The sequence below is a fragment of the Myxine glutinosa genome, chromosome 4, assembly GCF_964187855.1.
Source record: "Myxine glutinosa chromosome 4, kmMyxGlut1.1, whole genome shotgun sequence".
Taxonomy (NCBI): domain Eukaryota; kingdom Metazoa; phylum Chordata; class Myxini; order Myxiniformes; family Myxinidae; genus Myxine; species Myxine glutinosa.
The window spans coordinates 85,113,373-85,129,340 of record NC_136264.1 but is presented as its reverse complement, the minus strand read 5'-3'; the positions used below and the strand labels follow the sequence as shown (position 1 = coordinate 85,129,340).

Here is a 15,968-nt window from a genome sequence, read left to right as displayed (position 1 = left end):
ATAAAACATCTTTTCTTGGTACATCCCTCTCTGTCCCCTCCACCCCCTGGCTCTCTGTCCCTTCCACCCCCTGACTCCCTGTCCCTTCCACCCCCTGACTCCCTGTCCCTTCCACCCCCTGACTCCCTGTCCCTTCCACCCCCTGACTCCCTGTCCCTTCCACCCCCTGACTCCCTGTCCCTTCCACCCCCTGACTCCCTGTCCCTTCCACCCCCTGACTCCCTGTCCCTTCCACCCCCTGACTCCCTGTCCCTTCCACCCCCTGACTCCCTGTCCCTTCCACCCCCTTGACTCCCTGTCCCTTCCACCCCCTTGACTCTCTGTCCCCTCGACTCCCTGGCCCCTAGGCCCCGTGTCTCTCTGTCCCCTCCGCCCTCTGACTCTCTGTCCCCTCCGCCCCCTGACTCTCTGTCCCCTCCACCCCCTGACTCTTTGTCCCCTCCACCCCCTGACTCCTTGGCCCCTAGGCCCCGTGTCTCTCTGGCCCTCCGCCCCGTGTTTCTCTGTCCCCTCCGCCCCCTGACTCTCTGTCCCCTCCGCCCCGACTCTCTGTCCCCTCCGCCCCCTGACTCTCTGTCCCCTCCGCCCCGTGTCTCTCTGTCCCTTCCACCCCCTGACTCTCTGTCCCTTCCACCCCCTGACTCTCTGTCCCCTCCGCCCCGTGTCTCTCTGTCCCCTCCACCCCGTGTCTCTCTGTCCCTTCCACCCCCTGACTCTCTGTCCCTTCCATCCCCTGACTCTCTGTCCCTTCCACCCCCTGACTCTCTGTCCCTTCCACCCCCTGACTCTCTGTCCCTTCCACCCCCTGACTCTCTGTCCCTTCCACCCCCTGACTCTCTGTCCCTTCCACCTCCTGACTCTCTGGCCCCTCCGCCCCGTGTCTCTCTGTCCCCTCCGCCTCGTGTCTCTCTGTCCCTTCCACCCCCTGACTCTCTGTCCCCTCCGCCCCATGTCTCTCTGTCCCTTCCACCCCCTGACTCTCTGTCCCTTCCACCTCCTGACTCTCTGGCCCCTCCGCCCCGTGTCTCTCTGTCCCCTCCGCCCCGTGTCTCTCTGTCCCTTCCACCCCCTGACTCTCTGTCCCCTCCGCCCCGTGTCTCTCTGTCCCTTCCACCCCCTGACTCTCTGTCCCCTCCGCCCCATGTCTCTCTGTCCCTTCCACCCCCTGACTCTCTGTCCCTTCCACCCCCTGACTCTCTGTCCCTTCCACCTCCTGACTCTCTGGCCCCTCCGCCCCGTGTCTCTCTGTCCCCTCCGCCCCGTGTCTCTCTGTCCCTTCCACCCCCTGACTCTCTGTCCCCTCCGCCCCATGTCTCTCTGTCCCTTCCACCCCCTGACTCTCTGTCCCTTCCACCCCCTGACTCTCTGTCCCTTCCACCTCCTGACTCTCTGTCCCCTCCGCCCCGTGTCTCTCTGTCCCTTCCACCCCCTGACTCTCTGTCCCCTCCGCCCCATGTCTCTCTGTCCCTTCCGCCCCATGTCTCTCTGTCCCTTCCACCCCCTGACTCTCTGTCCCTTCCACCTCCTGACTCTCTGGTCCCTCCGCCCCGTGTCTCTCTGTCCCCTCCGCCCCGTGTCTCTCTGTCCCTTCCACCCCCTGACTCTCTGTCCCCTCCGCCCCATGTCTCTCTGTCCCTTCCACCTCCTGACTCTCTGTCCCTTCCACCCCCTGACTCTCTGGCCCCTCCGCCCCGTGTCTCTCTGTCCCTTCCACCCCCTGACTCTCTGTCCCCTCCGCCCCATGTCTCTCTGTCCCTTCCACCCCCTGACTCTCTGTCCCTTCCACCCCCTGACTCTCTGTCCCTTCCATCCCCTGACTCTCTGTCCCTTCCACCCCCTGACTCTCTGTCCCTTCCACCCCCTGACTCTCTGTCCCTTCCACCCCCTGACTCTCTGCCCCCTCCGCCCCGTGTCTCTCTGTCCGCTCCGCCCCATGTCTCTCTGTCCCCTCCGCCCCGTGTCTCTCTGTCCCCTCCGCCCCGTGTCTCTCTGTCCCCTCCGCCCCGTGTCTCTCTGTCCCCTCCGCCCCGTGTGTCTCTGTCCCCTCCGCCCCGTGTCTCTCTGTCCCCTCCGCCCCGTGTCTCTCTGTCCCCTCCACCCCGTGTCTCTCTGCTCCCTCTGCCCCGTGTCTCTTTGTCCCCTCCGCCCTGTGTCTGTCTGTCCCCTTCACCCCCTTCACCCCTGTCCCTCCCGCCCCATGACCTGCTGTTCCCCCCACCCTGCGACTGACTCTCCTCTCCATCCCAACCCCATGACTCTATTTATCACTGTCTTTATATTTACCTCTATCTTTATCTCTCTCTCAATTTTATGTCTCTATCCCTACCTTTATCTCTATTTTTAGCTCACCTGGAACGAAGTTCAAAGGAGCTTACGTGATGGCGTGTTGTCCTTCAGTCAATCAGTCAATCAGTCAGTCAGTCAGTCAGTCAGTCCATCCGTCCGTCTGTAAACACTTGCAACTTCTCCGAAACCGCTGATGGGATTGCGACCAAATTTGGCACAAATGATATTTGTTGTGTTGTGACTAAAGTTTGTTCACGGCATAAAAAAAAAAATCGTGGTCTAAGGGGGTTTACCGGGGTCTAAGTGGATCCAGGTTTGACCCCCAAAATAGGAATTTACTTTTTACTCAAACTACACACACTATTTCAATGAAACTTCACCACAACCTTCATCACCCGCTATGTACCAAAGTTTGTTTAAGGCATTACAAAAATTGGGGTCTGAGGAGGTATATGACCCCCCAAAATAGGTATTTTTTATGTTTGTTTGTTTAAAGACATGATTATGTTCGTGTGATTCTACATGCTGCCCTGTCTTCTAGCAACCATTGAAATTGGTTTAAAATACCTTTATTCGGTGCAGTATACTGTTTATTCTACCAGATGAGCGGCAGGGGTATTCCCCTATGTTTTTAACCTCTCTCTATCTTCATCTCTATTTCTCTATTTTATCACTGTCTATCTTTATCTCTTTTTATATCTGTCTATCTTTAGCTCTATTTTTATATCTCTGTCTATCTTTATCTCTATTTTTATATCTCTGTCTATCTTTATCTCTATTTTTATATCTGTCTCTCTTTATGTATATTTTTTATCTCTGTCTATCTTTATCTCTATTTTTATATCTGTCTATGTTTATCTCTATTTTTATATCTCTGTCTATCTTTATCTCTATTTTTATATCTCTGTCTATCTTTATCTCTATTTTTATATCTCTGTCTATCTTTATCTCTATTTTTATATCTCTGTCTATCTTTATCTCTATTTTTATATCTCTGTCTCTCTTCATGTATATTTTTTTCTCTGTCTATCTTTATCTCTATTTTTATATCTGTCTATCTTTATCTCTTTTTATATCTCTGTCTATCTTTATCTCTATTTTCATATCTCCGTCTATCTTTATCTCTATTTTTATATCTCTGTCTCTCTTTATGTATATTTTTTATCTCTGTCTATCTTTATCTCTATTTTTATATCTCTGTCTCTCTTTATGTATATTTTTTATCTCTGTCTATCTTTATCTCTATTTTTATATCTGTCTATCTTTATCTCTATTTTCATATCTCCGTCTATCTTTATCTCAATTTTTATATCTCTGTCTCTCTTTATGTATATTTTTATCTCTGTCTATCTTTATCTCTATTTTTATATCTCTGTCTATCTTTATCTCTATTTTCATATCTCCGTCTATCTTTATAATAATAATAATAATTCATTTATTTTGTATAGCGCTTTTCAAGAAGCCCAAAGGCGCTTTGACAGAGTGGAAAACATAATGCATAACAATACATGAAAACAACAATTGCAAAAAGACAAGAATCAATAGGGAAATATTTAAAGCAAAAGGAGGGAGAAGGAGAAGAGATAGTCAGGGGTTAAATGCTGTGGGTTGAATGTTGAATGCAGTGTTGAACAGGTGGGTCTTTAGTGATGTTTTGAATGTGGTGAGTGAGGAGGAGTCTCTGATGGTGTGAGGTAGTGAGTTCCAGAGGGTGGGGGCAGCGATGGAGAAGGCCCTGTCCCCCCAGGATCTGAATTTGGTCCGGATGGAGGGGGTCAGGAGGTTGGTACCAGCAGAGCGGAGGTTGCGGGTGGGAGTGTGTCTGGAGAGGAGGTCAGCCAGGTAGGATGGGGCCAGGTTATGGAGGGCTTTGTATGTCAAGAGGAGGATTTTGTACTGGATTCTCTGGGGGAGGGGAGCCAGTGAAGCTTGTAAAGGACGGGGATGATGTGGTCACGGGTCCGGGAATGGGTGAGTAGACGGGCAGCGGAGTTCTGAATGTATTGGAGTTTATTGGTGATTTTTTAGGGTCAACCATAGAGGAGGCTATTGCAGTAGTTCAGACGGGAGGTGATGAAGGCGTGGATGAGGGTTTCTGCAGCCGTGGAGGAGAGGGATGAGCGGAGACGGGCAATGTTTTTCAGGTGAAAGAAGGCTGACTTTGTGATCTGTTTAGTGTATTTGTCGAAGGAGAGGGTTTGGTCAAAGATGACGCCAAGATTCCGGATGTGAGGGGAGGTGGATACTGGGATACCGTCGATGTTGAGGGCAAAGTTATTGGTGGATTTTGTGAGCGTTTTTGGGCCAATTATGATTATTTCAGATTTATCACAGTTAAGCTTGAGGAAGTTGATTTGAAGCCAGGATTTTATTTCAGTGATGCAGTTTGTCAGGATAGAGTGGGTGTCGGTGGAGACGGACTTGGTGGAGATGAAAAGCTGGATGTCATCGGCGAAGCAGTGGAATTGGAGACCATGACGGCGGATTAAGTGACCGAGGGGGGACAGGTAAAGGATGAAGAGGAGGGGGCCAAGAACTGAACCTTGGGGGACACCTTGGGGGAGGGGAGCAGTGGGGGATTTGCAGTTATTGATGGAGATGAACTGGCGTCTGTCAGAGAGGTATGATTTAATCCAAGAGAGGGCAGTGCCGGTAACGTTAAAGGTGGATTAAAGTCGGGTGAGGAGGATGGTGTGATCGATGGTGTCAAAGGCAGCGCTGAGGTCGAGGAGGACGAGAATGTTGAGGTTGCCAGCGTCAGAGGAGAGGAGAAGGTCGTTGGTGATTTTGAGGAGAGCAGTTTCAGTACTGTGATTGGAGCGGATCCGGATTGGAATGTTTCATACAGGTTATTGGCAGAGAGGTGATGTTTGAGTTGAGTGGCTGCAGCGTGTTCCAAAACTTTTGACAGAAAGGGTAGGTTGGAGATGGGTCTGAAGTTGTTTAGGGTGTCAGGGTTTAGACCAGGTTTTTTTAGAATGGGTGTAACAGCAGCAATTTTGAGGGAAGGTGGGACGATGCCTGTAGACAGGGAGGAGTTTATTGTTGCAATGATAAGTGGAGAGAGAGCAGGGAGGGAGGCCTTGACAAAGCTGGAGGGGATGGGGTCAAGAGTGCAGGTGGCAGTTTTCATTCCTATGAGGAGTTCAGAGAGGTCAGTAGGGGAGATTGGGGAGAACCGAGACAGGGGATGGCAGGACAAGGGGGGGCAGGTGGTTGGAGGGGGAGTGGATGCGGCGGTGGTCAAGCTGTTGTAGATGTTGTCAATTTTGCGTTGGAAGAAAGAGAGGAAGGAGATGCAGTTGTCTACTGTGAATGACTGGGTGGTGGTGTTCAGGGGGCGGAGGAGTTTGTTTATTGTCGAGAAGAGTGCTTTTGGGTTTCCGGAGCCAGAGTGGATAATTTGAGAGTAGTAGGCGGAGCGGGCGCGGGAGAGGGCATCTTTGTAGTGTTGTAGGTGGTCCTTGTAGGCTTGGGAGTGAACTGTGAGACCTGTTTTATTGCGGAGTCTTTCAAGTTGGTGAGCACGTGTTTTCATCAGGCGGAGTTCAAGGGTAAACCAGGGAGCAGAATGGGTGAAAGAAACTGTTTTGGTTTTTACAGGCGCAAGCTGGTCAAGGCAGGAGGAGAGAGTGTGGTTGTAGTAGTCAGTGAGGTCGGAAGAGGTGTGGAGGTCAACGAAGGGAGAAGTGGACATTTTTTCAGAGAGGGTGGATGAGAATGAGGTAGGTGAAAGAGCGTTTAGCTTACGGAAGTTGATAGTGCGATAATGTCTTGGTCTTGGTGTTGGGGTGGGGATGTTGATGGTCATAGTGATAGCTAAGTGGTCAGAGAGGGTGAGGTCGGAGCCAGAGAGATGGTGCAAATTTAATCCAGTGGAGCAGACAAGGTCCAAAATGTGACCATGGATATGGGTAGGAAAGTCGACATGTTGAGTGAGGTTAAAGCAGGTGAGTAAATCAGTGAAGTCAGTGGTTATTGTGGAGTCAGTGGAGTCCATGTGGATATTGAAATCACCAAGGAGGAGGATTGAGGGGGAGAGGGAACATAGCTGGGTCAGAAAGTAGGAGAAGTCAGACAGGAATGATGGGTGTGGTTTGGGAGGGCGGTAGACGACAGCCATGACTGACTGTGTGCGACCAGAGAGTTTAAAAGCCAGGTGTTCAAATGCTGAGGATGAGGCGATGGGGATGAGGCTGGTCCTGGTGTCTTGACGGTGGATAACGGCAATTCCACCACCTCAGCCCCCCGAGCGTGGTTTATTGACGTAGGAATATCCATTGGGTGTGGTGAGGTTGAGTGTGTAGTAGTCCAGAGGTTGTTGCCAGGTTTCGGTGAGACAGAGAAAGTCCAGTTTGTTATCCAGGATGTAGTCGTTCAGGATGAGGCATTTGTTGTTGAGGGACCGGGTGTTGAACAGGGTGAGCTTGATGTTGTTTTGAACAGCAGGGATGAATTCAGGTGATTTAGCCAGGGTTCGTAGGCAGGAGGTGCGATTGTGTGCGTTGCTGTGACCAGGTGCGCTGGGACGAAGAGTGAGAGTGCGCTGAGCCGACCAGAGGACGGGGATGGAGTGACCTGATTGCAAATATACAAACTTACGATCGGAGCCACGGTGAATGTACCTGGGTCGTCGCAGGAGTCCATTTGATTTGATGGCAGAGATGCATGATGGGGTGGAGCGGGTATTGAGCAGAAGGAGCCTTGCGGCGGAGTACCGCAGAGCCATGTCAGGCAGGAGCGGAGAGACGAGACGAGGCCAAGGTTGAGGAGGTGAAACAATGGTCCCAACCCACGGGAGCGGGCCCGAGGAAACGAAGGAGCCAGGTAGGTGAAGCCAGGAGCAGAGCCGGGACCAAGCAGAGGGCAGGCAGGAGCAAAGAGACGATCACGAGGCCAAGGTTGATCACGGCAAAGCGGCAAATGCAGCGGCAATCGACCGCCGCCGCTACAAATCTAGATCACGGCGGGAAACCGCCACCAAACCGCTGCGATGGTCACAACCCATGAGAGCGTGCCCGAGGAAACAGCGAGCAGGCGAAAGAGCCGGGCAGGCGAAGCAGGGAGCAGAGCCGGGGCTATGCAGAGGGCAGACTCAATGGCCAAAAAATCCGCACGACCACCAAAAAAGCAAGCAACTGACAGTGGCCCGGTCGAAGAAGCGGCGAGCATGTGACGCCTGCGTCCTCTTCATACTGGACCGGAAGCGGAAGTCCGCTTTTTTATCTCTATTTTTATATCTCTGTCTATCTTTGTCTCTATTTTCATATCTCCGTCTATCTTTATCTCTATTTTTTATCTCTGTCTATCTTTATCTCTATTTTTATATCTCTGTCTATCTTTATCTCTATTTTCATATCTCCGTCTATCTTTATCTCTATTTTTATATCTCTGTCTATCTTTATCTCTATTTTTATATCTCTGCCTCTCTTTATGTATATTTTCATATCTCCGTCTATCTTTATCTCTATTTTATCTCTCTGTCTATCTTCACCTCTATTTTATATCTCTGTCTATCTTTATCTCTATTTTTATCTCTCTTTGTATCTTTGCCTTTATATTTTATCTCTCTGTCTATCTTCACCTCTATTTTATCTCTGTCTATCTTTATCTCTATTTTTATCTCTCTGTCTATCCTTATCTCTATTTTTATCTCTCTATTTATTTATTCCTCTGTCTTTATCTCTCTGTCTATCTTTATCTCTATTTTTATCTCTGTCTATCTTTATCTCTATTTTTATCTCTCTATTTAATCCTCTGTCTTTATCTCTCTTTTGCTCTCTCTCTATTTATTTATTCCTCTCTGTCTTTATCTCTCTTTTGCTCTCTCTCTATTTATTTATTCCTCTCTGACTTTATCTCTCTTTTGCTCTCTCTCTATTTATTTATTCCTCTTGTCTTTATCTCTCTTTTGCTCTCTCTCTATTTATTTATTCCTCTCTGTCTTTATCTCTATTTTTATCTCTCTATTTATTTATTCCTCTCTGTCTTTATCTCTCTTTTTATCTCTCTATTTATTTATTCCTCTCTGTCTTTATCTCTATTTTAATCTCTCTATTTATTTATTCCTCTCTGTCTTTATCTCTCTATCTTTACCTCTATTTTATCTCTCTGTATATGTTTATCTCTATTTTTATCGCTCTGTCTATCTTTATCTCTATTTTCATATCTCCGTCTATCTTTATCTCTATTTTATCTCTGTGTATGTTTATCTCTATTTTTATCGGTCTGTCTATCTTTCTCTATTTTTATATCTCTGTCTATCTTTATCTCTATTTTTTATATCTCTGCCTATCTTTATCTCTATTTTATCTCTCTGCATATGTTTATCTCTATTTTTAACTCAACTGGACTACCGTCCAGTTGAGTTCATCACATACTGAACCCTCCGGCGTCCGTCGTTGTCGTCCTCGTCTGTCGTCTGTCGTCCGTCCGTTAACTTTTCGACGTCAACACTCCAGCGTCCACAAATATCAACCGATTCTGATCAAACTTGACATGCAGCATCCTTACCCCAAGGACCAGGTTGGTATTACATTTCAGCCCGATCCGTTGAAAAATGGCAGACTTCGGCGACCATTTTGTTTTTGGTCATGAAAACGACGTTAACGCTAGCGTCCACAAATATTAACGGATTTTGATCAAACTTAGAATGTTTAACCCTTACCAAACAAGGTAGGTTGCTATTGCATTCCAACCCGATCCGTCATTAAATGGCCGCCATAGGCCGCCATATTGTTTTCAGCTCCGAAACAACGTTGAGACTTTAACGTCCACAAATATTTATGGATTTTGATCAAACTTGGTGTGTGAAGTTGTCCAGTCAGTTCAGTTGAGTTCTGCTTCCCTGGAAGCTCTAGTTATCGCTCTGTCTATCTTTCTCTATTTTTATATCTCTGTCTATCTTTATCTCTATTTTTTTAAATCTCTCTGTCTATCTTTATCTCCATTTTTTATCTCTATATATTTATTCCTTTCTGTCTTTGTCTCTCTTTTTCTCTCTCTATTTATTTGTTCCACTCTGTCTTTATCTCTATTTTTATCTCTCTTTATTTATTCCTCACTGTCTTTGTCTCTCTTTTTCTCTCTGTATCTCTCCTCCTCTGTATCTCTCTCCCTCCCTGTCTCTGTATATCTCTCTTTTATATTTTCCTCCTACCACAATATTTCTCCCTCTCTCGCCCCCTCTCGCACCCTCTCTCTCCCCCTCTTCCCCCCCCCCTCTCTTTCTCTCTTCCCCCCCCCCCCTCTCTTTCCTCTCTTCCCCCCCTCTCTTCCCTCTCTCTCTCCCCTCTCTTTCCCCCCCTCACTCTCCCCTCCTCCCTCCCCCCTCTTTCCTCCCCACTCTCTCTCTCCACCCCCCTCTCTCACATCCCTCTCTACCCCTCTGTTATTTTGCACCTGTGTCTGTGCCTGGGTCTCTGCATGTGCGGCCCACTTTCACTCCTTCCACCCCCTCCCTCAAAAAAACATTCTGTGCAGGTTGTGATTTACATGTTGAGCACCCCCACTTTAATCTCTTGAAATGGTCACTCTCATATTAACACCCCTTTCACTTTGTTTATATGACACTATTGCTGGCAGGGTGGCCTGGAGCATAGGTCGGCAACAGGCGGCCCGCGGGCCAGATTGGCCCGCCAGCAATAATATCTGGCCCAGCAGATTATTTTGATAATCTGAAAAAAAATATATATATATATTTTTTTATATATATATATATATATATAATTATAATAATTATAATTATATAATAATTATAATTATAATTAATTATTATATAATTATTATTATATTATATTATATAATATATTATTATAAATATTATTATTATTATAATAATAATTATTATATAATAATTATATCATAAAAAATAATTATATATATTGTTACAGACACGACTTTGATGTTAAGGTGGGCCGAGCGGAATGGCCGTCGTGTCCGCACAAATTACCCGATTGTACTCGAACGTTGACGAAGCCGCGCGATGCTGGCTCAATAAGAAAAAGAAGACACCCGGCTGGATTACAATAACACAATACGACACCAGGGGTTCAGTTCTCAAGACCTCCGGAGGAGGTTATATTAAGGCGGAAGGTTAGATTACAACTACAAGAGGGACAGCATAGAAAGACAAGCACTTAGACACACTCTTATATTAACCCCGGACAGACGACAGACAAACGGGACAAGGCTGACTCACACGGGGGTTGATGAAAAGGACAGCGGGTATCGATGGCTCAAGGTGCACTCTTGGCTCAAAGCAGGGTCCAGTACGGTCCGGTCCGGTCCAAAGATGCGGGGAGGTATCGTCGCGCTGGGGGTGGCGGTGGCTTCCTCTGCTCTCCGTAGTTCAGGCGCATCTGACTCAGCGCTCGCAGGTGGCTTTCCTTCTCCAAGCTGGGTGCGCATCTCACGTCACATCCGGCGCGGGGCCGCGTATATCCGGCGGGGAGTGACACGCCCTCGGCTCGTTAGCTCCGCCTCGTGGAATCGGCACGTTGCTTCTCATTGGGTGCGTGCGGGGGGGTTTACCAGGCTCCGCCCTTGACGAGGAGCTGACAAGGAGCCCCTTCGTGGTAACCCCGTGGAGCGCATGGTCTATGGCGCTAATCGAGCCGGTGTGAGGACGCATCCTCCCCCGCTCCGCCGCCATCTCCTCTGTTGTTGTTGTAATTGTTGGGGAAGAAGATGGAAGGAGGTATGGGAAAGGTCCTAAACTCACTACTGATGCCATATAATCACATTCTGGTGCAACGAAGAGTCATAATTAATGGAGACGAGGCCTTAACTGACATAGAATAAGAATAACTAGGAAGATGTCCGAAAGTTGTCTACGTGTGGTGCGGTGGACCTGGGCACGACATTTAATGGGGGAATAAGGGGAAGGTCGGCTCTACTGATTGTTATTTACATGCAATGGGACTAGGGAATGGGGGATTGGGGAAAGTTGGGGAGTATTGGAGAAAATAGGGGAATATTTACAAGCGGATATGGAGGCCAAATTCCATATTCGCAACATTGCACCCTTCTCTACCCTCGGGGCGTCCCGACCCGATAAATTTTTACCTACTTTAGTGTGGCACGCAATGTAGTTCCCTCTACTATTAACTCTACCCTGAGTGCGACAGTTTTACAGATATTCACAAATGAGTAAATATGTCCCCCTGCGACGTTGCACCCTTCTCCTCACAGAAACACACCCACAGGATAACCGAATCCGGAAAGAATTCTCAAACTAAACATACAGCCGGTAGGGAGCATTATTTACAAGACTACGCTGCTATTTACACTACGATCCAGGACCTGTTTTTGGAGGGACACATGCAGATGTTATGCATAGAGAGAGAGCGCGCTTGCCAACATCGATACACCAACCCACGAGTGCTCTGTGGCCGACGGCCTTTAATAACGTGCAGAGCACCCTTCCCGAGCATCAACAGCACCACCCCACCACCAATCGGTGCAGTCACCATTGTTCATTGGAATAAAAATAAATTCGACAACCCCTAACCCTGCAGGTGTCTCTTGCTCTTCTTGTGGTGCACTTGGTGTTAATTAACAGTGGTTCACCTTTATGGCATAGGTGCCACGTTGACCCATAGGTCCATCCCCGGGTGGTGCTTGGCCGCAAACGAACTGCGGTCCATTGTGGGTGGCCACAAACATTGCGGTCCATATGGTGTATCGATCCCGGCAGCAAACAGCGAAAGTGCAGGCCCACAACTGCGCAGCCAGCACCTCTCTCTCCTCTCTCTCTACCCCAAAGCCAGATCCTCGGAGGTGGGAGACAAAAGAAGAAACAAGTGAGTAAGGTGGTAAGGGCGCAAAAGTGCACGCAATGTAAGGTGATGCACACTGGGGGCACATGGGAACCAGGTGAGACAGGTACGTTCCTATCGTACGCCCCCCCCCACCAGGTAACCTACATGGCCCCTCCCTTACCCCTTACTGTATCCACACAACACAACACTACCCATAAACATCTACTTTACAAATCAACAAACATCCCTACTGTCTTCCCCGTTCCTCCCATATACCAAATTCGTCTTCTCTCCCTCCTAACCAATCAAATTTGCCATTTTCAACTCTCATCAAAATTTGCCATCTCCAACTCAACATCAAAATTTGCCATCACCAATTCATCATCAGTCCCTCCTAGGGAGGGAGAGATGGAATCACCCCAATGTCTCATCCACGTCGTGATGCGTCTCACAAATCCACACAGCGATTCATCTCCTGCAACAAAACAAAGAAAACACAGGTGTGGAGTCATCATCATCACCACAGGTAAGTGGCTGCGTATGGTGCGACAGGTTCTTCAATCCTAACTATTTCCTAAATGACTTTAACAACTTTACACTACCCGGGGTCTTTCTCCGGCCAAACCATTGGCCCTCTTACACTACGGGTTCTAAAAACCAATTCCCATTGGCCAAACTGTGGTGCTCTTCAATTTGGGGTCTCACTCCCCCGATTCATCTCCCGGTGCCCTCGCACAATTTCTGGGCTGCGGCGTGTACCTCTCCCAGTGGGTCTACCCACCTGCACACCTCCACCACTGCAGTTGCCTCCGAGCTTACCTGCTCCTTACCCTAACCTAACTACCTGGGGAAGGCCCTCTGGCACTCTCCCCACTCGGTGCCCTCTCTGGCACTGGGCTGCCCGATCCACACCCGGGATCCTCAGGCACCCACTCACAACTACCGGCTCCCAGAGCCCACCTGCGGCCTCACCTAGCCGACATCCTCACAGTGGTGGAGTGCCCAACCAACTACACACACTAACAGGCTACACGCCCAGCCATTTCCACAACACTAATGCACCCATCCACAACACCATTCTGCCACCGCACCACAAATGCCAATATCCAACCACAATTTACCTGCACCCCCTACCTAACACTTACACTACCCGCCCCGGGTATCCGTGATGGGGGTCCACTCTTCCCCCATCCACACCTTCGCACCATGCACACCACTCCGTACCACTCACTCCAACTCTCTCCACACACCTGTACCTGCACACCTGTGCTCTCACACCTGGTGCCACCTGCACCCTTCTCTCCCCAAGCGCATTCGCGCTGATCCACACACTCACTACTCATACACTGCTCCACACACCTGTCCAGTTGCACACCTGTGCAATCACACCTGTTCAATTCTTACAAACACGGCATCATCTCAGCTAACTACTCCCTTCTGAAACTTGCGCTTCCCAGTCGTCCCTTTAACTATTGCGCTCCCTCGTCATTATAATCCACACTAATCTACCTGCGTCCCCACTACAGGTATCAGTCACTAACTAATCTTAACGTTACCTAATGTCATCTTCTAGATCCCTACACACAATATCCTAACCCACCCGGGCTAGTTTTCACTGCCATACACCCCATAAGCTATTGCTCCTTTGCCCCCCCATGGGAAGGATGGTGGATTTGCCATCCCACCACATCGGGGGTCTCTCACTACCAATTTCGCACATCAAATTGCAACAAATTAAAAATTTGCCAATCACTGCCCATCATCTGCCAATCACTACTGCCAATCCCTTGCCAATCATCAAATTTTGTTTTTCTCTGATTTTGGGTCCAAAACACTAACCTCATCACCCAGTCGACTCACTAATACCTCTCGGTGCGCCAATCCCTGTCCAAAGCCCGGCTTCGTAAAGCCAAGCAATGGATGCTGGTTGTTTTGTGCCAGCGGCTGGATGCGTCCGGCACTCGGTGCAGGGACGGGGGCTTACCCGGGCCGAGATCCCACGCATCACCTCGGCGTGGAGCCATCCAATGTCCCGATCTCGACCTGCCGGCACGTCTCACCAAAAGGTGGTCGCCATGACGACCCTTTCTATCGGGCTGCCAGCTCCGCCTAGTGGAGCCTGGACACGGCCGTTCAAAGCGAGGCCCGGCACGCACCGAGGGCCTGCTTCGGCTAAAAGTCGCTCTAACCTCTAACCCGTGTAACGTCGATGCTTCACCTGGACGCTTACACCCCGCAGCCCGTTCCTTGCTCACACATCCAGCTGTGCCCATGCTCCTCGTACCCTTCCTTACACACCCAGGTACACCCATTCCACTCACAGCCTTGGTCACACACCTGACCACCGAACACTTTGGCACACATTCGTTGCTCGCACACCTCACCAATACACCGCTTCGCGCCCCCTCCTCGGTCACCTCCTCTGTGACAATCACAGGTGTGCCCTCATTCGCACACCCAACCATGTGCCTCACCACCAACTCCAGCGTGCATTCCCACTCACGCTCTACCATTCCAGGTGTGCATCCTTCCATCCCAGGTGTCCATCCTCGCTCACCTGTCACAACCAACTCACTCTCCTTGTCACTCTCAATACTCTCACCACCACTCTTGACAACGCACTCACCCTTACTCTTGACAGCGCACTCTTTCCTCGTGCACCTGTCCGTCACACACCTTTCTCGCGCACACTCTCCCGTTACACCCTCTGTAACACTCACCACAGGTGGACACTCTTCCTTACTTCTGACAGCGCACTCTTTCCTCATGCACCTGTCCGTCACACACCTTTCTCGCGCACACTCTCCCGTTACACCCTCTGTAACACTCACCACAGGTGGACACTCTTCCTTACTTCTGACAGCGCACTCTTTCCTCATGCACCTGTCCGTCACACACCTTTCTCGCGCACACTCTCCCGTCACACCCTCTGTAACACTCACCACAGGTGGACACTCTTCCTTACTTCTGACAGCGCACTCTTTCCTCATGCACCTGTCCGTCACACACCTTTCTCGCGCACACTCTCCCGTTACACCCTCTGTAACACTCACCACAGGTGGACACTCTTCCTTACTTCTGACAGCGCACTCTTTCCTCATGCACCTGTCCGTCACACACCTTTCTCGCGCACACTCTCCCGTCACACCCTCTGTAACACTCACCACACCACGCTTCCATGTGCTCCCTCGCACACGCGCTACGACCGACTCACTCTCGCCAGCACACTCACTCCTTGGCACGCACTTTTTCCTCACACACCCCAGAGTCGGACTTTCTTGCACACCTCCATTTTCGCACACCAGACCTGTCGCACACTTCACCAACGGCCTCTCACGAACACCCGGGTCTATCTCGACCCCCAAGCCTCTTAAATCACCTGGCGCATCATACGCACGACCATATTGGTCACCACTTACACCGGGTCCTCTTCCTCTTCGCTTCTCCTCCATCACCTGCGAATCCCTCATCCGGTTAACGAGCACATCACGATCCAAACACAGACTTTGGACCAATTCTTTTATCTCCTCTTTTATCTCTTTGTTATCCCCTCTCCGTCGCTTCTTAATTTCGCTCACCCCTTCTTCCACTTCTTCTAATTTCTGCCTCACCTCTTTTATTCCCCGGTACGTCTCCTCAAGCTCGTCCTCCAAGGCTACCTTGACCGTTTCCATGTGCGTCCTCACCTGCCGGTCCTTCGTCTCCATTACCTCTATCACCTCGTCCAACCTCGTTGTCAGTCCCTCACGTACCATCTGACATTCCCTCTTTGTCGCTATTAAGTCGTTTTTTATGTCGTTTTGTGTCGCTTTTAAACCTCCTAATACTGCAGTGTTCCTTTGAACCTGCTCCGTTAGTCCTTTTTGTCCCTCCGTCAGCTGTTCCACCTCCTGCGTCAGGTCCTCTATGCCCCCTTGTAAC

The 15,968-nt window shown here is 49.4% G+C and overlaps 1 protein-coding gene across 1 annotated transcript in view; it reads left to right on the top strand.

Annotated features, from left to right (window-relative positions):
* The window catches only part of BYSL (bystin like), a 39,063-nt gene that overhangs the window by 467 nt on the left and 22,628 nt on the right, over positions 1 to 15,968 (top strand). Inside the window, exon 1 of the mRNA XM_068112864.2 lies at positions 1 to 18. This exon is cut by the window's left edge and continues 467 nt beyond it. Coding sequence (XP_067968965.1) covers positions 1 to 18 — 18 coding nt within the window. The remainder of the gene's footprint in view (positions 19 to 15,968) is intronic.